Source organism: Macaca nemestrina, chromosome 15 (genome assembly GCF_043159975.1).
Source record: "Macaca nemestrina isolate mMacNem1 chromosome 15, mMacNem.hap1, whole genome shotgun sequence".
Classification (NCBI taxonomy): Eukaryota; Metazoa; Chordata; class Mammalia; order Primates; family Cercopithecidae; genus Macaca; species Macaca nemestrina.
Window position 1 is genome coordinate 51,136,027 of NC_092139.1, and position 22,747 is coordinate 51,158,773.

The 22,747-nt window shown below is 43.1% G+C and overlaps 1 protein-coding gene across 2 annotated transcripts in view; it reads left to right on the plus strand.

The window, feature by feature from the left end:
- Window positions 1–22,747, plus strand: part of LOC105486861 (proprotein convertase subtilisin/kexin type 2) — a 253,633-nt gene that overhangs the window by 215,421 nt on the left and 15,465 nt on the right. For both annotated transcript variants that reach the window (XM_011749944.2, XM_011749943.2), the window contains 3 exons: window positions 9,988–10,203; window positions 12,596–12,696; window positions 21,941–22,168. In XM_011749944.2, the coding sequence (XP_011748246.1) occupies window positions 9,988–10,203; window positions 12,596–12,696; window positions 21,941–22,168 (545 nt within the window). The remainder of the gene's footprint in view (window positions 1–9,987; window positions 10,204–12,595; window positions 12,697–21,940; window positions 22,169–22,747) is intronic.

Sequence of the window (22,747 nt, forward strand, 5' to 3'; positions counted from 1 at the left end):
CCCTGGCTGCAGGTGAAAAGGCCCTTTCAAGTATGATTGTCCTGCAAAGCATGCCGACCCCGCTGAAGCTTAAGAGAAAAATTGTTATGACTGATCTTCAGATGACAGCATGTATATTTTTTAGAAAGTAGACTGAGTATGATGAAAACTACATGATTTCTCATTTGACTTTTCCCCAAGCAATGGGAATAAATTTCCCCAAGCAATGGGAATAAATCTTTCCTTGTTTCAAGGTGACATTTTTTGGACAACACTGTAGCATTTTGGAAGTGCAGGTGCATTGTGCATTAGCGAAGGTTTTCTCCCAGTAACTTCCACTGCCTGCTGTACTCTAAGGGAAAGTCCATCTCTGAAAGGCAGTCTTCACATAAACAAAGGAGTCAGAGAACTACGTGTTACACAAGGCACTTCTTATGTTTGTCTTTCAATTTTATCATCCTGTACGTGTGTTTTGTTTGACCAACATAGTAATTATTTAAAGGAAGAGAATAAAGAGGAGATGGATAAGAGACTTTTATCGGGGCACACACTGTTTGCCATAGATCCCACTATTCCCAGTTATCTGATACCTGCTTCACACAAACATCACCTACCTGGCTCCTTAGGGATTTGAAGTTTGCACCTCCTACATTTGCTTAATTAATACTTGAGAGAAGCAGTGAGGAGTGGGCAAGAAGGAAATCCTTTTTTTCTTTTGCTTATTTTAATCTTTAGCTTTGTAGTCTATGTGTTGGGTTTACAGTTACAGCATTTTTCACATTGTATATGGGAAGAGGGTGACAGAGGTGCCTGAATTATGAGAGGATTCAATAATCGACTTCTGTCTTAGTTTTAGATCTCCTAGAAGCAGATCCTGAGGCAAGATTTGGGATTAAGTAGTTTATTGGGGAGGTAAAGAGAATACCAGTGATGAATGGGAGGTGTGGCAGGAAAGAGACAGGACCAGTTAAGGGTATGTTATCCTGCCAGTCGTCACTGTCAGCAACTGGAGCTTAATGCCACTGGGAAACTTCAGAAGACCACACCAAACCTTGAGAGCACACCCCAAAGGTATCCCACCCTGTGGGAAAGGAGCTGGAATAAAACCCATTGATGAGGTTTGTTCTCAAAAGGTTGTAAATGCCCCAGTGCTTTCAGCCTGAGGACAGATACGCAAAGTATCCTTCAGCCTCTTGGAAGCCCTTAGACAAAAAGATGCATATGTTGACATTGAGAAACTCCCAGGCACAGGCAACTCTAAAGTCCAAGGGATACGGGCTCACACACAACTCCCAAAGTGCAGCTTAAGCAAAACCTAACCTGAGACAGAGTCATCACTCTCTGGATAGATAAAGCACTAGCAAGGTGATGTGTTTACTGTTCAGGAAAAGGATGTAGCCCTTGCAAAGAGGGAGTTACAAAAACCGGGCATTATAGGACACAGCATCTTATTTTGCTCTGACAACCAGAAAGGGAATTCAAGTGACGCTAGAAGGTCTTGAAAGTGACAACTGATTCATGAACTTCTTTCCACAACTTGAGGAAATACAGCCACCCAGAGCAACCCTGGCACACCTTTTGCTGGCTCTGATGACTACATCCCAACTTCTTCTTAGTTACTCTTTGGAGTTGCTACTGGAGGGGATATTCTAGGAATATTTAAAAACAAGGCTACAGAAATTATCTGAGGTACAGATGAGACAGCCCATTGATTGTTTACTCCCTAAGGGGCTGCAAAGGGCAAAGTACAGATCGCAGGTCTTCTTCCAGCTGGAATGTATGGACGGGGACCCCTTACAAGAAAACCACCATCCAGGAAAGCAGGGAACAGAGAGAGTTGCCTGGGGAGACAGTGATTAATCAGGCATGGGTGAGGGGAGGCCACAGTGCCGCCTGCTGAAATTTAATCAGAGCCGTGGGTCATACACCGTTGCAGGGAGTGCCAGGGCCTCTGGCAGACGATGAATGCCTCCTGCCAAGGAGCTCTCACAAATACTCCGCGAGCCCAGATTTATGCTCTGCAGCCAGATGAAGGTCGCAACTGAGCAGAACCGCTGCAGCGTGGAATCTGCAGCTCAGCCTTGGAAACAGCTGGTGCCCTTACCGTCCCTCCTTTCATTTCTGGGATAAAGAGAACTACGAGAAAAGTCTGGTGGGTTTCGGGTAGTCCTTGTGACCAGCCGTCTCGTTTTGCCAGGGACTTCCCTGTTTTTCACATTGAAAAGTCCCACATCTCAGGAAACCCCTCAATCCTGGGCAAGCCAAGACAGTTGGTCACCCCCCCTTTGGTGCTACCTGTTGGACCACCTGGGCCCAGTGAGAAATTCACCCGGGGTTAGAAGTTGACGTGAAAGTAAACTCAGCAGCACCTCTGAAATCAGAAAGATTCATCACTACAATGGCTGGATCCTTTGAGCAGTGAAACAGAGTAACACAGGATTCTGACCTCCAAGGTGGTTACACGAAAACCAGACAACAATTAAAGATGACCACAGGTGCCATCAAACACTGAATCGAGGTGAGGATTTAAATCAGAGGCCAGGGCGACTGCACGGTCCTTAGCTTGGCTCTTCCAGAGAACCTGATACTCTACTCCCACTGAACTACCACAGAACCCACAGGGTCCTCTGCAGAGTCTGGAACTGACGAGTAAAAGTTCCAAACTAGAAAGGATACTGTCTACCATCACTCCCACTCACAACCAATTGATTAAAATGGTTTATAAGACCTCACCCAACCACAAAGAGGCATGGTCATGGGCTCAGACCATGGACACTTTGCAATATTTAGCAAGCAGCAGCAATGACTACCACAATGTGCCTAACCAAACTGTACCTAACCAAAACAGTTAGGTAGCTCCAGAGGTAACCAGTTGACCTAGTGAGGACAAACATGCCAATGTCAAAGATGTTTGTGAATAGTTTGAAAAAAATTTGCCAAAGATGTTCATGAATAGTTTGAATAAAATTTTTCATGAACTACGAGTGCAGAAAGGCAATATTCATAAATCAATACGTTGTTTCATGTGCAATTTAAAATGTGTTTATTTTAAAATTCATATTTTAATAACAGATTAAAGTAATATAATGGAAAAATGTCTGCAAGTCTAAATCCAACACATAAAAGGAAAAGGAAAAACTGAGTAAATATATATGCATGTAGATAATAAAAATCTAGCTCAGTTTCTTAATACAGGAAGAGCTCTTACAAACCAGTAAAAAGAATACTATGAGGCCAGGCGAGGTGTCTCATGCCTGTAATCCCAGCACTTTGGGAGGCCAAGGTGGGCAGATCACTTGACGTCAGGAGTTCAGGACCAGCCTGGCCAACATGGTGAAACTCCATCATCTCTACTAAAAATAAAAATAAAAATAAAAATTGGCTGGGCACAGTGCTACATGCCTGCAATCCCAGCTACTCGGGAGGCTGAGGCAGGAGAATATCTTGAAGCCGGGAGGCAAAGGCTGCAATGAGTCGAGATCACACCATTGCACTCCAGCCTGGGAGAGAGCTACACTCTGTCTCAAAAAAAAAAAAAAAAAATTCTATGAAAGAAAAACAATAGGCAAAGGATATTATCTTTTGGGACTTGGGGCCTTGCTAAATAATAAGCAAGAATACAAATGAGCAGGAAAAACACAAAAAGATAAATTCAACTTTCGTGAAAAAAATATATAACTCAAAACAATGAGGTACTATTTTTACCCACCAAACTGGCAAAACTATTTTTAAGAAATGACAATTCTAAATTATGGCCCATATGAGCTGAATGTAGAGTTCTCATGCACTGCAGGTAAACATATAAACTGTTAACAAACTTTATCAAGAGCAATAATACGGCAGATGAACCAAGAATCATCATTCATTTTTTTCTCCCAAAATTTCCTCTTTTAGAAACACTGCCTAAGAAAATAAACATACAAAGACATATATAAGATTATGTTCATTTTAAACATAAAGTACTTTTTTAAAAACTAGAGACAACCTTCTATGTACATTCAAGAAGAGGTGTAAATAAATTGCAGAATGGCTATTTCATAAAACTAACAAAAAATTATGGTGTAGAAGAGTATTTAATCACATAAAAATGTTAATTATATAAATTGTGAGAAATGCATTTTAAGCAGGCCAAGAAAGTCCTTCTATTTTTATTATCCCAGTTTCACTTTCAAGCCCGTTCTTATACTTTGCATTTATATGTAAAATTGACAGGAATCCACAAAATATCACCAATGATTATCTATTCATGTAAGATTATAAAGGATTTTTATTTCCTTCATCTTCTATATTCCAATTATTCTACAATAAATATTATTTTCATAGTAAAAAATACAATAACTTTTTCCAAGGTATGTTAATGTTGTATTAAGAAATCAAGGTGACTGGAAAATAACAATTACTATAGTTGTTTACAAAAAGATAAGCTCTCCCAGGCTTGCCTCACCAGGGGTCTGCACCCTAAACCCATACCAACCCTGGACCAGGGCCTATTCTGGTCATTAACCCGGGTCCCTACCCATTGGTTAGGGTGGAAGGACTGACTCACTTTAGCCACAAGTTTCTCAAAGTGGGATTTCCACCTCCTCGAACATAGGCGATGCACTGGGGACACAGCAAGCCACTGCACCAGTCTCTAGCTGGAATGTCACCTTAGCTGACGGTAAGCAATTTGTAACATTTTTTTTATGTTATCAGCAAAATAAAAAATTTGCTTGAACGTTTCAGAAGTTTCGGGCTTGTGAGAGGCTACTTAAGGCCATGCCCAGCAAGTTCCAACTCACTGCCCTTTACCATTGGGTCAGCAGGATTTCTCAGCCTGAGCATGTGGACATTCTGGGCAAAATACTGTTTTGTCGGTGGTGAGGAGGTTGTCCTTTGTGTATAAGTTTAGTAGTCTCCCTGGCCTTTATCCATTAGATGTTAGTAAAACACACATGGTTGTGACCACCAAAATTGTCTCCATCACTCCACTCTGAAGCAAAAGTCCACGCTGCTTGAGAACCAGGGTGGTTAAGTACACTCCATAGTGCCTAGGTTAAAAGTTTCCATTTGGCAAAAACTTTTGAGAAACATTATAATCTCACTAAACTCAAAAGACTGGCAGAATTCAAAGTGGAGTTGCACCATTCATTTAATTTCACCTAAATGCACTTGCTTTTTTTTTTTTTTTTTTTTTTTTTTTTTTCCTGTCATCCAGGCTGGAGTGCAGTGGTGTGATTATAGCTCAGTGCAGACTCCAGCTCCTCAAACTCCTGGGCTCCTGAGTAGCTAGAACTACAGGCGTGCCCCGCCATGCCAAACTAATTTTTTATTTTGTACAGTGTGAGGTGAATGGGGCTCTCGCTACTTTGCCCAGGCTGGTCTCAAACTCTTGGCCTCAAGCGCTCCTCCTGCCTCAAGCCTCCACTTCCCAGAGCACTGGGATTACAGGCATGAGCCTCCAGGCTGGCCTACTTGCCTCAGGCAGCTGACGGCCATTCCACTCACTGAGCATGAGCTGCAGGATTAGCGCTGAGACTCTGCCCCCCAGCAGACAGCCCTGCCCACAGTGCTGGCTCTTGGGTAATGGCCTCCCTTTGTCCTCCAGCTCCCGGGTCACCCTCTAATCCATGGGTGACTTCCCATGTCCCTTTTGGATTTTAGGCTTTCCTTTAACACCTATTCCCTGGATAAAATTCCCTCTGTTGACCTGCCAAGTGTGGCAATATTTGCCTGGCTGAATCTCAATTGATACATTGTATATTTATTGGGATAAAGTTATATATATATATATATATATTTTTTTTTTTTTGAGACTAAGTTTTACTCTTGTTGCCCAGGCTGCAGTGCAATGGCGCAATCTCGGCTCACCGTAACCTCTGCTTCCTGGGTTCAAGCAATTCTGATTCAGCCTCCCAAGTAGCTGGGATTACAGGCATGCGCCACCACGCTCAGCTAATTTTGTATTTTTAATAGAGACGAGATTTCTCCATGTTGGTCAGGCTGGTCTTGAACTCCCGACCTCAGGTGATCCGCCCACCTCAGCCTCCCAAAGTGCTGGTATTACAGGTGTGAGCCACCGTGCCTGGCACATTTATATATTAACATAGGGAAAATTGACATCTCTGTAATCCTGTCTTTCTATTCAAGAACATGGCCAGTATCTTTCCATGGGATCAAATCTTCGTCTTCGTCCCTCCTTCCATAGAGTTCAGAGAGTTTCAAAGCCTTATTTAGCACTTCCTTAGCTTTTTTTTTTCTTAGATTTATTGAATTTCTTCCTAAGTGTTTTATCCTTTGTGTGGCCAGTGTAAATGGTGCTGCCTGTAGGGTGGCTGTGGGGACTGAATAGGATAATATATAAAGTACTTAACAAAGTCCCTGGCATGCAGTAAGTGCTATAGAAATGCTTGCTGTGATAGTCACCCTTCGTTTTCTGCACTTCTTCCTCTAACGGGTTATGGTTTAGATGTGAGCCATAGTTATTCTGTCTCGATTTCTGCCTAGCTCCTGTTCAGGTGAAGCTGAGAGGCAGAAATGGATCAAGCCTTAAGCAGAAGCCCAAGATCTAGGCACTGGCAGGTTCAGTGTCTTGCGAAGGCTCACTCTCTGCTTCCAAGATGGTGCCTTGTTGCTGTGTCTGGTAGAGGGGACGAACGCTGGGTCTTCCCACAGTGGAAGGGCCAAAAGGGCCCTGGCTATTTCCCTGGAGCCCTTTTATAAGGGCAGTAATCCCATTCATGAGGACCGAACTCTCATGACTTAATTACCTCCTAAAGATCCTACCTCTTAAGACTATCACGTTGGGTCTTAGGTTCTAATATATGAATTTGGGGGGGACATATAAGTTCAAACCAAAGTAGGGTGGCATGCCAGCAACAGCCCCATCCCATCACCAGCTCTCGGTCCTCTTATGGAGGTCCCTTCCCCACTCATTTCTACCCCCAGAACTAGGGGTTTTTTTCCTCACTGGCCCATCTTTCCCAGAAGCCAGGGACTCTTTGGTGCTAAAACCCAATCACTAGAAGCAAGGACACAATTATTGTTGCTTCATGTGTCCAATCTAGCTTAAGAAAACAAAGTTTAGTATTCCTAGAAAACGAAGTATTCTTGTGAGCAAATCTGATGGTTTAAAACAAAATTAACATTTGCTGTTTACTGTTCAGAAATAGGCTGACAGTTGCACTCTGTGTATCAGTGAGCTGGCTGCATAACAAACTGCCCCAAAACTCAGTGGCTTAAAATAATAATCATTTAATTTTGCTCTTCGGTCTACAGGTCAGCTGGGTTGTTCTGCTGATCTGGACCAGGATGGGCTAACATCAGGAGAGAGAGGTAGAGACTGGCTGATCGAGGATGGCCTCCCTGCTGTGTCTGGTAGCTGGCAGCAGGGGCAGTGAATTTTACTGGAATACTTGTCTCTTATCAATCAGGAGGCTAACCTAGGCTTATCTTCATGGTGCAACGGAGTTCTGGGAGAGATCAGAGAACACAGGAGTTCTTGGGACTGAAGCTTGGAACTGACACAGAATCACTTTCCACCACATTCTATTGGCCAAAGCAAGACATAAAGCCAGCTTGGATTCTAGGGGTAGGAAACAGACCCCTCCTCTTGATGGATGGGGCTGCAAAGGCATAGTGCGCAGGGCATAAATACAGGGAATCACAAATAATTAGGGTCACAATCAATCTACCATACTCCCCACACCAAGAAGAGAATGTTTAGCATCAATTTCCTTCATTTTAGCAAAGGTTGCTTCATCTCACTAGCAGTGAGATGTGAGATGTTACATCTACATGTGGACTGATTCAGGAGAAAGTTCTACAGATGGTTAACCTCACTCACTCATTTATTATGACTCACATCAGTTGCACTTTGCTTTTTTTTGTTGAGATGGGGGTCTCACTCTGTTGCCCAGGCTGGAGTGCAGTGGTGCAATCCTGGCTCACTGCACCTCCCGAGTAGCTGGGATTACAGATGTGCATCACCACGCCCAGTTAATTTTTGTATTTTTAGTAGAGACATGGTTTCACCATGTTGGCCAGGCTGGTCTCAAACTCCCGACCTCAGGTGATTCACCTGCTTCAGCCTCCCAAAGTGCTGGGATTACAGGCGTGAGCTACCGCGCCCAGCCGCACTTTTGCTATTTCTTGATACTGAGCCCAAATCTGAGTCTGTTTGAGAGTGTGATCTTCCACATCAACTGTAGGGATGATCTATGTCCCTCGCGGTCCTGGTTTCTGAGAGCAGTTCCTTGTTTTGGTTGGAGTTTTCCAGCATAGATTTACCAAGATGCTGAGAATAGTTCCCAGCTAGTGGTTGAATAAATATTTGTTCGTTTGTCGATTCAATCGATCACAGGCTAATTAATTCTCAGTCCTGTTAGAAGCAATTGAAAATGTCACGTCTGATTGTCAGGGGGCAGAGAGCGCTTGGAGGTAATCCAATCATCTCTCTTCCTTCTGGCTTCTCCACCCTTAAACCACTGATTCTGTGTCAGTTTCAAGCATAAGGACCATGGACACCTGGTGACCACACAGGGAGAGACTTCCCCTGACAGTCTCTTCTGTCTTCTCCCTCTAGAGGGTAACCAAGCCACCCTGGGCCAGGCTGTGGAGTGGCTGGAGGTTGCACCTGCCCCTTGCCTCCCACACTGTATGGCTGCACTCCTATCCACCCTCCCAGCCCACAGGTGAAAACTAAGCAGCCCCAAGCCCCATTGCCTTGGGGTAAGAAAGTGGGAAGCAAGAAGCAAATGGCCCAATCCTGGGTTGTTTAGGTAGAGAGGAGATACTCAGAAGACAAGGAAAAGAAAAGGATTTTTAAGAACCTCTAAGAACATGGTTTGAGGAGAAGAGCCATGCTAACTGTAGGGATTTATGCAAAGCTTGCCATTTAAACTAATCAGCATGTGGCAATAGCTATTGTGCATTCTACTGTGTGTTTAAGGTTTTATTCACTGTGTGTTTTACTTGATCATATTAGACTTTCCTCCTATATTTGGAGTTCCCTTGCACAAGTAAAATGTCGTATATTATGTGTTTAAAAGGATTCTAGTATCCAATTGAATAAAAAAGAAAAAGTATGTACATATGCACACACACACACATATGTAAGAATTTTGTATATTTTGGAGTAAATGTATGCTTTATATTTATAATGTCTACATATATTTAAATTTATATATTGATATATAGCTATTTAAAATGAAAGGTATATATCTTCTATAAATGTTTTGTGGGCCAGGTGCGGTGGTTCACACCTGTAATCCCAGCACTTTGGGAGGCCGAGGCTGGTAGATCACGAGGTCAGGAGATCGAGACCCATCCTGGCTAACACGGTGAAACCTCATGTCTACTAAAAATACAAAAAATTGGCCAGGCGTGATGGCAGGCGCCTGTAGTCCCAGCTACTGGGGAGGTTGAGGCAGGAGAATGGTGTGAACCCAGGAGGCGGAGCTTGCAGTGAACTGAGATAGTGCCATTGCAGTCCCGCCTGGGCGAAAGAGCGAGACTCCATCTCAGAAAAAGAAAAAAAGAAAAAGAATGTTTTGTATAGCTTATGTAGCTAAGAAAAAATGTGTGTCCATATACTTGCATTTCACTGAAAAATGTCTGATACATATAAGGAGATGTAAGAATGAGATAATAATTACCTCAGAGAGTTTTTTTTTTTATTTTCCTTTCCATACAGTTAAACTTTTCATCATGAGCATGTATCACCTTTATAGCTTTTTTAAAAAGCAGTTTATTTGTAAATTTTAAGGCAGTTCTTCCGACTTTTCTTACCTCATTATCCCCAGCTTAAATTGTAAATTCAGTTGACTTTTTAGATTGAGTTCTTCCTGGAAAAAAAAAGTTTCCCACGATGCCCTGCCAGAAAGATATGGTGTCCAACCCAGTTTAAAAAGTGCACCCAGTCTTTAGGTTCAGCTGCTGAAGAAGCCCAATCCCTGGGCTGGAGACCTCCCCTGCCCCCTCGCAGCCCAGGCTGTAGGGTAGCAGCAGCATCTCCCCTGCTCCCCCCAGGGCCGCGGCGGCAAGGGCAGCATCTATGTGTGGGCCTCCGGGGACGGCGGCAGCTATGATGACTGCAACTGCGACGGCTACGCCTCCAGCATGTGGACCATCTCCATCAACTCAGCCATCAACGACGGCAGGACCGCCCTGTACGACGAGAGCTGCTCTTCCACCCTGGCTTCCACCTTCAGCAACGGGAGGAAAAGGAACCCTGAGGCCGGTGTGGTGAGCGCGTCCCCTTCTGTCCTTGTTTCCTTAGGGCCACTGCACCTCTGTGTTACGGTAGGATGCTGGGACACTGACGTGCTCCCCTCCTGTCCCCTCCCTCAGAGCCTGAACTAAGGCTCTGCGGGGAAGACCCCTTTTCTCTATGCCCAGCCCTGCTTTCTAATAAGGCACAGACCTCCCATCTGCAAGCTAGGAGCATGATCAGTGAGGACTCCTTTCCAGATCATTTTCCATAGATTTTCTTGTTTATTGTTTTTGGCTTACAAGTAATGATGAAGTCTGGTTTACCAATCAGTTGCCCCATTCCATCACTTACAAGAATAACTAACTCATTGTAAGAACCAAAGCATCACACTGTAACCCTGTCTGAAACAAGAACCCATCTGTGTATTTATAGTAATTTTAAAAACAACATTCATGGATGGACTTTTCTGGATCCATAAACCCCCTAAAATTGCACATGCATCTGTTATTTGCTCAGGGAAAGACTTGTGATTTTCATCATATTTTAAAATGGAACCATGATTTTTAGAAAAAAAAAAAAAAGACTAATAATCATAGATTTAGATTGTCGCTCTTTTCTGAGCAAAGAAAAAAAAAATCTTCCTTTCTTGGCAACTAGATATAATGGTGGATTTTCCAAGCCCCTGGGATATACATCATGTGTAAAGCATGATAAGCCTTTTTGGATCTTTTCCTCTCTGGAGACTTTGCTCACAGATCAGCCTTTTCTCACACCTCCAAACCAGGATTTAGTAGGTGGTTCAGTAGTCATGCATGAGTTATATCCTGACTGGCTGCACCCATCTCCACTGAGGCTTCTTGAGAGAGGAAGACAGGAGCTCAGGACAAAATCATTAGTACCATCCAGTGTTTCAATCCCATACTCCCACTTGGGATCCCAACTTGGCAAGATGGTCATGCCCCTGTGTGAGCCAGGAGAAGCCCTTTACCTGGAAGGGATGCAGACCTTAAAATCCTGTCCTTCCCACGAGCCCTCCTGCATTCCCCGTTGGTCTTGGGGAGGATGAAGAATGTGCCAGCTCCTCCCAAACAGAAGGGGACTTTGACCCCTCTTGTCCTATAAGCTGTATGGACATTAAGGGAGGAGGGCAGACAGGGACAGGTGAGGTGACACTTCACTCTCATGCCTGGAAGCTCCACTGCCTACCCCAAAGGCCTCTCGGTGGTGTAACTTCGTCCTCAACCCGTATTTATGACTTTTTCTACTTGGGCTGGCTAAAGGCCTTGTGTTTCCTCTGAGTACTATAATTTTGCTCAATAGATGCCCTTAAACCTCCCTGGTAATTTCTTCCTCAAAATAATAGGCTCTCTTGAGGATCCTACAGACAGAGGAAGAATTCCTGTCGTTTATACATGATTTTAATGAACACCCTGGCTCTCACAAACATTGAAAATGAGGTTTTTCACTTTGTGAAAGTCCTTTAAAAATCTATTCACCAGTGTCCCCTCTAAATAAGAGTTGTGGAGGTGATACCCACATATTGGGTTGTCTTGACTCAACACGTCTCAGAATCTCTCCGTGAATTTTAGATGTAGAGAAACATTTTTTAACAGCCTGCCCTTCTAGGTAGACTTTAGCTGAGCATACTGATTCTTCCTCTTCGGGAATGCTCCTCTTTCCCCCATGAAGGAAAAAGAAATGCTAATGACATGGCCTTTGGCCTTTCCAAGGGCCAGTCCTGATGCAACAAAACTAGGGTGGGAGTATTGACATCACTTCCCACTTCATAGTGTTTCCTTTTAGGTTTCAGGAAATAAATCTCTCTCTAGTCTCTGGAATAGCCACAGATATGCTTCTTTGAACAACTCATTTATCTTGTGGACACTGTAACTATAACTGACTATGTGTCCCCTTTTACATGGGCTACTAGGAAGCTCAGATAAAACCTAGGGCAAAAGAGACGCATATGGATGCTAAGCTTATCCTTAGTTTCCTCTTAATCTTCTTGGGAACAAAGCATAGTTTAAATAAAAGGAGTAGGCTGGGCGCAGTGGCTCATGCCTGTAATCCCAGTACTTTGGAAGGCCAACGCAGGTGGATCACCTGAGGTCAGGAGTTCGAGACCAGCTTGGCCAACATGGCGAAACCCCATCTCTACTGAAAATACAAAAATTAGCCAGGCGTGGTGGCACGTGCCTGTAATCCCAGCTATTTGGAAGACTGAGGCAGGAGAATCACTTGAACCTGAGAGGCAGAGGTTGCCGTGAGCAGAAATCACGCCACTGCACTCCAGCCTGGGCAACAGAGTGAGTCTGTCTCAATAAATAAATAAATAAATGGAGTAGATAATCCCCTGCTCCACACTGTGCGGGGGTTCAAAATAGTGTGATTTATTCACTCATTACGCATTATCTTCCCTTCCAGGCAACCACAGATTTGTACGGCAACTGCACTCTGAGGCATTCTGGGACATCTGCAGCTGCCCCTGAGGCAGCTGGCGTGTTTGCACTGGCTCTGGAGGCTAAGTATGTTCATAGCTCTGGGTCCAGGGCCAGCTCTGCAGGGTGGACTAATACGTGTCTCTCTGCCCACATGCCAGGTGTCCATGGAGGCAAAAGTGGACATGAGAGGCTATGAATAGTCAGGGCCAACGAACTCTGCTGTGCATTTCTAAGTGGTCCATGTGCCCACCTGCACATGTGTGTGTGCATATACACACACACACATACACACACACCCACCATAAAACCACATTCCTGGGAGCACACAACACCCAGCAGCACATATCAGCAACTTACTCAGATACCCAGTGAGGGCACTGAGATATTTCTTTCTTCACCAGATTTGCCCCTCTATCCTCTCTGCATCCCTGGGTTCTTCTACTGCAGTGATATTCACAATCAGCTACTTGAAGAAAAATCAAATTGCCAAGCTGATGTTTCAGAACATGTGGCAAACAAGGTGGTCCCACTCAGGATTTGTTAATTGGTGAGGTGGATTCACTTTTTAACACTGAAACAAGATACGCAAATTCACGCAGTGTAGACCAAGATATGGGCTTTCCTGGGAAACCTTCCAAGCTAAAGGTAAGAGGACACCATCTCCTATGTCCTTACCATCCTATGGAGAGGCCACATGTTGCTACTGCTGGACACACCTGGGATTTGAGTAGCAGTGGAGGTACTTGCCCACCTGCTACTCTGCATTCTTTTAGTGATACCTGAGGCTGGCCTTATGTTCACAGAAGGAACACACGGGCTTCAGACACCACACATGTAGTGTGAGTGTAAGTGCTGGCTGTGTAGGGAATTGTCAGAGAATGCAGTTCCCAGCAACTTCTGAAAAGTTAGATTCAGGCTCCTGGGGAAGGAGAGTAGAGTTGCTAGGCAACCGGAGCTCCCAGCATCAATCTCTAGGCAGCACTGCTTGTCTCTCTCCACATATGCAGTGCAATTTTTGATTTGTAAAGGAGGCAGGAGTTGGTTCCTAGAATAGAAAGGGGCTTCAAAAGATTACCTAGTTCAACCCTCTACCTTCACAAGAAAAGGCATAATTATCCTCCCTTTGCAGATAAGACCCCAAATTGAGAGTGACTCCTCTCTTTGGACAAGTCTAAACTTTGATTCTTCTAACAAAAGTCAGGTAGAAAATTTATGATGCCAAGACACTGGTCAAAACTCAACTATTAGGCACAGAGACCTCTGCCCTATCAAGCACAGAAACCAAAATTTACTCACATCCAATGTACATTTCCTGAAGGTAAAACTGTTCATCTCAGGGCCTCAGTGGGCCCTGGAGCCTGAGTTGGCCTTGCTCACTTCATCTGCAAGGAGACAATTAGCAGAGCCTGCTGCCTGTAGCTGAGCTGCACAGGGCCAGGGAGCAGGAGTGCTCCAAAAGCGAGAAGGGTTTCTGGTTGCCCTTTCAACCTCAGAGGTCAAGACTTGACTCACAGTCTTCTGGGATTTTTGACAAACAAAATCCTATGCCTATGCCTAGATCCATAGGCATACAAATGGAACACCTAAATAAATCAGAGTGGAGGGGTGTGGCTGCTGGACTCCTAGAGATTCATGGCTCTGCCTTGATTAGTCACCATTCTTTCAGCACATACGTCTAGATATCCTACAGAAAAGAATGCAGTCACCATTTAGGCATGCTTTGTTTTGAAGCAATGATCATGAACTTAATGTTCTCTGCTGGCATAAAGAGGAAAAAAGTATAACACCTGGCAGCTTGTGGGTAAGTCCATCACTGGAGCCGGTCCTAAAATTCTTCAAAATACCAACTTTCTGTGGTTGGAAGCAGACCCTGAGATGAGATTTTGGTGCAAGTGATTTATTAAGGAAGGGATCCCAGGAAAGACAGTGAGGGAGTAGGGGAAGGAAGTTAGGATGGGGAAAAATCCAAGCAAAGGTTCAACTTCAAAAGTTCTGGCCTCAGTCTAATACCGAATGTAAATTAGGCCTCCGAGTTTGTTCTACCTCCAGGCAAGGAAGCTGGACTGTCATATTCTTATATGAGTCAGTCATCGGCTAAGAGCTACCTTGGAGAAGTAAACTCCAAGGCATCTCTAGCTTTAGGCAAAGCGGCTCCAGTAGCCAAAAGTGAAAACCATTGGTCAGGATGGGATACCCCAAGCGACAGCCCAGAGGGATAAGGAAAAGGGCCTCCACAGAGCAGTCCCATAGCTCATCTCTCTCTCTTCTTGAGATAAGGTTACAGGAAGTCCTCATGCATAACAACAAATTATCTAAATGTATGTCCATCAGGACCTTGAAAGAGAGAGAATAACACTTCCCCCATCACGACTGCAGGGGAGAAAAAGAAAACCACCTCTCTCTCCTAACCAGTTGTCACTTTGTAGTTTAATATCATAATATACTTTTCTGCCCAATGCTTGAAAATGCCTACTTGAGTCACAGGAAATATTGCTCCCATCTCCCAGTGTCACCAATATCAGAGATTTTTCAAAGAATTTTAGTGAGGGATGACTGCCACCTTTGAATATTTAGGTTTCTCTCATATGACCTGGTGCTTTCTCTGTGGTTTTAGAAGGTGAGCTAGGCTCGAGGGGTAGATGTCATAAGGAGATGAATTTTTGACTCCAGAAAATCACCTGGAGTAAAGTGGTCCACATGCTGGACTGGAACAATGATTCCAAAAGTGACTTTCCAGGGGATGGATTTTTAATGTAAACTCTTTAGTTAGTGTAGTATATACAAAGAAATTCATTAGGTGTGGCTCCATGACATTTTAACAAAATGAACAGACCCACATAGCCAGCACCTAAATCAAGAAACAGACTATTTATGTGCCCTGTTGCTCAGCAGAGCAAGAGATGTTGCTGTATATAGTTACAGATCGTTCATTCTCATTGTTGAATATCACTCCATTGTATAAATGAATATTTGGATTGTTTCCATTTGGGGCTACTGTGAGTGATATTGTTAGGAACATTCTTGTATATGTCTTTTGGTGAACATACAGATGCATTTCTGTTGAGTGTCTACTAGGAAGTCAAAACGTTGCGTCATTAATATACATATGTGCAATTCTAGTAGATACCGCCAAATAGTTTCCCGAATTGGGTGTACCCATTGACCCTACCTTGAGCAGTATATGAGAATTACAGTTGCTCCACATCCTTGCCAAAATGTGGTATTATTAGTCTTCTACATTTTAGCATTCTTATGGATGTGCAGTGGAGTCACATTGTAGTTTTAATTTGCATTTCCCTCATAGCTAGTGAAATGGAGCACACTGGGGACAGTTTTTGAAAAAATACATTCCCAAGTCCCACCCAAGCCTCACTGAATACAAATCCCTAGGGATGGGTGGCCCAGGAACCTGACTTTTCAATGCCTGTTCCCCAGGAATACTTAAGCTGCCAGCCTGTCGCTGATCTGTAGACTAGGGTGTGAGGATGACCAATAAGGCAATAGCTCTGTGAATCTGTGACTCTGGGTGCAGAGTGTTGGTAGCTGGCTTCTGCCTCTGATTACGCATTGCTATTCAGTCAAGACTTACTGTTTCTGCATGAAACAGCAAATCCAAATAATAATATCCAAATAATAACAGAGACAAGGGTTTATTTTTCTGTCATGTGAAAGAAAATACAAAGATAAGGAACTCAGGGCTGGTTTAGGGTACTGGGGTACCATTGTGAATCAAGGAATCCAGCTCTTTCTAGCTTTCTGCTCCTTTGTTCTGCCACTTTCATGTTCTCTAGATGTGCTGGAACTCCAGCCATCATGTTTGCATTTCAGGCAGGAAAAGGAGAAGCACAAAGGGCAAAAAAAAATAAAAAATATTTAAAAGAAAGAGAGAGAGAGAAGAGAGAGAAAGAAAGAGAAAAAGGAAAAAAGAGAAGAAAGAAAAAGAAAGAAAGAAAAGAAAAGAAAAATAAAATACATAAAAAAAGAAAAGAAAAGAAAAGAAAAAAAGAGAAAAGAAAGAAACCAGCTGAGTCAGCCATGTTGAAGGGCTTTTCCAAGGAGCCCCACCCAGTGGCTTTTGCTTATTTCTCACTGGCTAGAGCTGTCACATGACCACCCCCACACTTCAAGGGAGGCTGGGAAATGTAGTTTTAGAGCTGAATGCATTGCTGTTCTGAATAAAATTGAAGTTTTCTTAATAAGGAAGGAGAAAAGATAGATATGGGGGGAAAGACAACTGCTAATGTCTTCTGACATCTAAGTGGACAATCACTCATCTTCTCTGGATCTCTATTGTCTTATCTACAAAATGTAGCAAGTTAGATCATCAGTAAGGTTCAAATGACTTCCTGGAATATTTTAGCTCTGCTTCTGAAATATTTTTTTTAGGAAAGTTTATATTTTAATTGGATGTCTGATGATTTTTAAGGTTGAATATGCCTTAAAGCTGAAGAACGTTCATTTACATAGCTTTAAATATTGTGATCAATACTTAGGAGATAGTAACCTAACTTGCTTTAACTTCTGATATATGTGATATGTTATTATTAATAATAATAAAGTCTTTTTATTCAGTGTCCACCACTGTGCTAGGTACTTTATATACATAATTTACATTTACATCCTGCAACAAACCTATAAGGCCTTATGCCCATTTTAAAGATGTCAAGGCTAGAGCTCGAATTGTTAAAGTAACTTATCCAAGTTCACACAGTTGGCTTTAAGCTTTAGGATGCCTGTGTTCCACCGGGCTCTCTATGGAACACAGAAAAGGCCCTGCCACCATCTTGCCTATGAGACTCACCACTCATTCTGCCATGGCAATGGGCTACAGTGAATGAGTTAGCTCTTCCTCAAACATGATGCACAAAATCAGGTTTCACTTCCTTTGAGATGAGATTTTCCACACCACCACTACACCAGGGAGTCATGAAAACTGAATTTTCTGTCACGTTCATAGAAGCAAACAAAGGCTATGGAGAAAATGCCAGCTTGACTCATAAATGCATTATTTTTCTCAGACTGGAAATAATCCAACCTTTGAAATTATTTTTTAATCCTACCAAAATTTAGAGAATAGACTCAGAATTTTTAAAATGAAAGAAAATAAATGGATCTTTTACGACTCCAAACATCTCTTATGGATGAAGAGAACGAGACCCAGAGAAGTGAAACAACTTGCTCCAGGTCACACAGTTTACATTGTTCAGATAAAGATCAGATCCAACAAGTAAAGAGATTAGAATTCTCCTGTTGTCTTTTAGAATTTACCAGATGTTAGTAGAAGTGATTCCTCCAACCTTAAGACTACAGCATCATCTTTAAAACATTTCCATTTTCTATTTCTCTAAAGATGCATAGGCTGACTTTAAATTCCCTTTGCTGCCTTGATCATGAGGAGGAAAATGTGAATTGGGTTCAGGGGAGCTTGATGCTGTAAATAGAAGTACTGTGCTCTGAAAGAGAATGGTGAGGGAACAGCCTTTCACACGAGAAAAACAATCCTTCCTGTTAGAAGTCAGGTTCCTACAAAGGATAAATGCTTGAGGTGATGGATACCCCATTTACCCTGATGTGATGATTATGCATTGCATGCCTGTATCCAAACATCTCATGTGCCCCCTAAATATAGACACCTACTGTGTATCCACAGAAAGTAAAAATTAAACATTAAACAAAAGGTCAGTCTCCTAGTCAGCCACTTCCTAAGAGATTCTTGCTGACCCCTGGACCCCAGTTTCTCAAATTTCCTGATGATCAGAATCCTGGAGTGCTTGTTAAAAACACAGATACCCTAAGACCACTGCAGAGCCATAGACTCAGAATCTCCAGGGGAACCCCTGAAAAGCTGTATTTTTCACCAGCACCCCTGCCCCCACCGGTGCTCTCCAGGAAGTCAGGAAGCTCTGCCCTGAACGAGGTTTGTTGCATATTGAAAATACTAAATGTTTGGAGGAATCCATGGAATCAAAACCTCTGAGCCTGGACATCATTTTTTTTTTTACCATTCCCAGATGATTCCAATGTGCAGACAAGGTTGAGAACCACTGTCCCAGACTATCAATGTTCTCAAACATCACTGTACAGAAGAATCATTTGGGTTAAAAGCAAATTCTCAGGCCCATGACCTCCAAGATGCTGATTCAGGAGAATTGGAAATTCACTTATGTCACTCATGGTCCTGACACAGGGGGATTGAGGATCACAGTGAGGACTCCTGACTAGGATAACACAGGGACTCCACTGATGGCTCCCTCAGCATCCTGAGCTCCCCCTATCATGACAGCCCTCACATTTTCAATACTGAGTTATCCCTCTGTCCCTAGGGGCTATCAGCTTTTGGAGACAGGGACGTTCATCCGACATGCCCATAGTTAGCATGATGCCTGGATGTGGTAGACACTCAACAGACATCCATAAAATCACTTCATTGCACAGTACCTTCTCATATATCTGCATCTTATTTTCCCAACTATTATATAAAACATTTGAGAACAGGGAATAACATGTCACATTTCTTCTCCTACAGTCTCCAAAACAGTGACCTGTATATTGCAGATACTCCATAAATTTATTTTTTAATTATTTAATAACTATCACCTGTAATTCTTGGGCTGCTATGGTACAATTAAAACTTAAAGCAAGTTGATGAAATACCTATTTTACAGAATACTACATTCTGTCAATTCCTAAATTGTCCAGAAAGGATACTAGAAGGAACCTGGTTTTACACTTCAGACATATGCAAATAGCAGGTCAAACAGTGTCACAGACTCAATTACACTGGAGAGTGGACTATGCTCTGATTTATCTCAAAAGTGAAAAGTTCTCTGTTCCGAAACATTATTTCTCTGTCACTCTCTCTCTCTCTTTTTTTTCTAAAATGCAGCCCATGAGAATAAATCTGCAGAGAAACATTTAAGAGAGCCTTTCTCCAGGCATCAGAAGAACAGCGCATTTTCATGACAAAGATGAGAAATAAGAAACCTGCTAGCCAGCCCTCGGGTCATTTAGATCCTCATTTGTCAACACTTCTGAGATTAATAAACTCAGAATCCCCTTCCAGCGAAACACTCAAGTTTTTAGCCATAATCAACTTAAGGAACTTTTACACCATTTTCTCAGGTCCTGAGGGACCATATGTCCAAGACACGTTCTGAATCTCCTCAAATAAGCATTGACCTTCCTTGCAACTTGCTTCTTTTTTTTTTTTCTTTTCTTTTTTTTATTGTACTTTAAGTTCTAGGGTACATGTGCACAATGTGCAGGTTTGTTACATAGGTATACACGTGCCATATTGATTTGCTGTGCCCATTAACTCGTCATTTACATGAAATATTTCTCCTAATGCTATCCCTCCCCCTCCCCCAACCCCACAACAGGCCCCGGTGTGTGATGTTCCCCGCCCTGTGTCCAAGTGTGGAACTTGCTTCTTAATAGAGGAAGGTCTGCATTCAAGAGCACATGGATCATTTGAACTCTTGATTCTGATTCAGATCTTCCAACCAATGAACTTTGCATATGTTGAAATTTTATCAAATAAGTTATGTTGCTCCCAGTCCTTTGAATTGTTTGACTTCTGAAGAGAACTATAGTGCAAGGTTTTGCCAACTTTTTGACCAGAACCCTCAGTGAGTAATAAACTTTGCACTGCAGGTCAGCACACACACACACCTACCCTCCAACTGTTTCATGAAAAAATAGCTTCCTGTATTATGTGCAGTGCACACTTCTATCCTTTTTTATTCTGCTCCGTTCATTTTTTAAAATGATAACACCAATCATTAAATCACTGGTTCTCAACATTGGCTGTCTGTTGGAATGGTCTGAGAAGTGTTAACAATTTCCAATGCCTGGGTCTCACTCCCAGAGATTCTGATTTACTTGGTCTGGGATGAGGCCCTAGCAGTGAGACTTTCAACGTCCCTAGAAGAAAATTTTCATGTGCAGTCCAGATAGATAACCTGTGCGATAACCTGGCTCAAAAACAAATCATGACTTGCAATTTGAAAAATATAGACAATGAGTAGTAACAGACACTAATTTCCAAAAATAACATTTACAAGAAGACTAGTTTATTCACTGAACAAACAATTGTGCCAAGGACCATCCTGGACACTAAGGATATAAATATGCTGAATATAATTTCTCTACCCTTGAATAACTAGTACCCTCATTTTCAAAAATGGAACACACCCGGGTACCAGTTCCCAGATGAAGAAACAGCATGACCAGCACCCAGAAGCTCCCTGTATCCCCTTCCAGTCACTGCCCCACAAGACTGACCACTAATATGACCTCCAACAGCATAGATTAGTCATTCTAATGACTAATGACTAATAATGGAATCATACTTTATGTTCTGTTTTCTGCCTGGCTTCTTTAGGCCAACATGGTATTTGTGAGATTTTTCCATATTATTCAGAGTACCTGGAGTTCATTCATTCTCACTGCCTTATACTACCCCACGTTCTGTAAGTTACACCTCAATTAGTTTACTCATTATTTTTTGGATGGCATGTGGGGGTTTCACAGTTTGGGGCTAGGAGCATTCTGGTTAATATGTACACATTTGGTCAGGTATATGCCTAGGAATAGAATTTCCAGGCCATAGCTTAAGCTTAACTTTAGAAGATACAGCCAAACAGTGTTCCAGTTTGGAAATAGCTTGCACACTCATCAACAAAGTACATGTGTTCCAGTTGCTCCACATCTTCTTCAACACTTAACATTGTCAGTCTTTTTCATTTTAGCCATTCCAGTGTGTGTGTTAGAATAGACTTTTGGGCCGGGCGCGGTGGGTCAAGCCTGTAATCCCAGCACTTTGGGAGGCCGAGACGGGCGGATCCCGAGGTCAGGAGATCGAGACCATCCTGGCTAACACGGTGAAACCCCGTCTCTACTTAAAAAAAATACAAAAAACTAGCCGGGCGAGGTGGCGGGCGCCTGTAGTCCCAGCTACTCGGGAGGCTGAGGCAGGAGAATGGCGTAAACCCGGGAGGCGGAGCTTGCAGTGAGCTGAGATCCGGCCACTACGCTCCAGCCTGGGGGACAGAGCGAGACTCCATCTCAAAAAAAAAAAAAAAAAAAAAATAGACTTTTGAAATCAATTTATTTAAGTAAGAAAAGCAAGATTTCTTTAATGGACATATAGAATGGTTCTGAATAGTGCATGGACACCCTCCCTTGAATTTGAGAGTTCACAGAGATTCCAAAATCTTACGAAAGGTCTGTGTCCTGGGTGATATTTCTGTTAATCATTGTGCTTCTCTCTCTCTCTCTCACCCTGCCTCTTGCCCTTGCCCTCTCGCTCTCTGCTTCCTGTATCCAGCCTGGGTCTGACCTGGCGGGACATGCAGCATCTGACTGTGCTCACCTCCAAACGGAACCAGCTTCACGACGAAGTTCATCAGTGGCGGCGCAACGGGGTCGGCCTGGAATTTAATCACCTCTTTGGCTACGGGGTCCTTGATGCAGGCGCCATGGTGAAAATGGCTAAAGACTGGAAAACCGTGCCCGAGAGATTCCACTGTGTGGGAGGCTCCGTGCAGGACCCTGAGTAAGTGCGGGTAGTGGTCCATCTGCTGCATGTGGAAAGTGCCCCTGAGATGGCTCCATGGCATTGGCATAATATCACATTCCCTCTTCATGTTTGGGTCAACTGAATTTTTTGTTTGTTTGTTTTTTTGAGACAAAGTCTCACTTTGTCATCCAGGCTGGAGTGCAGTGGCATGATCATAGCTCACTGCAGCCTTGAACTCCTGGTCTCAATAATCCTCCTGCCTCAGACTTCCAAGTAGCTAGGGCCACAGGCGTGCACCACCACACCCGGCTAATTTTTTTTTATTTTTTGTAGAGACAAAGCTTCACTATGTTGTCCAAGCTGGTCTCAAACTCCTGGGCTCAAGTGATCCTTCTGCCTTGGCCTCCCAAAGTACTGGGATTACAGTGTGAGCCACAGTTCTCAGCCTGGATTTGACTCAGGGACAACCAGCTTCCAAGCAGAGCTGCAGGTTTGCACAAATCCAGGGGGCACCATTTACATAGAACACAGAACCCTTGTTTTTGGTTTTGAGTCTTAAGTGTTTCAGTGGTGTATGCAATTATTTCTAAGGGCACAAATCAACCACTATAAGCA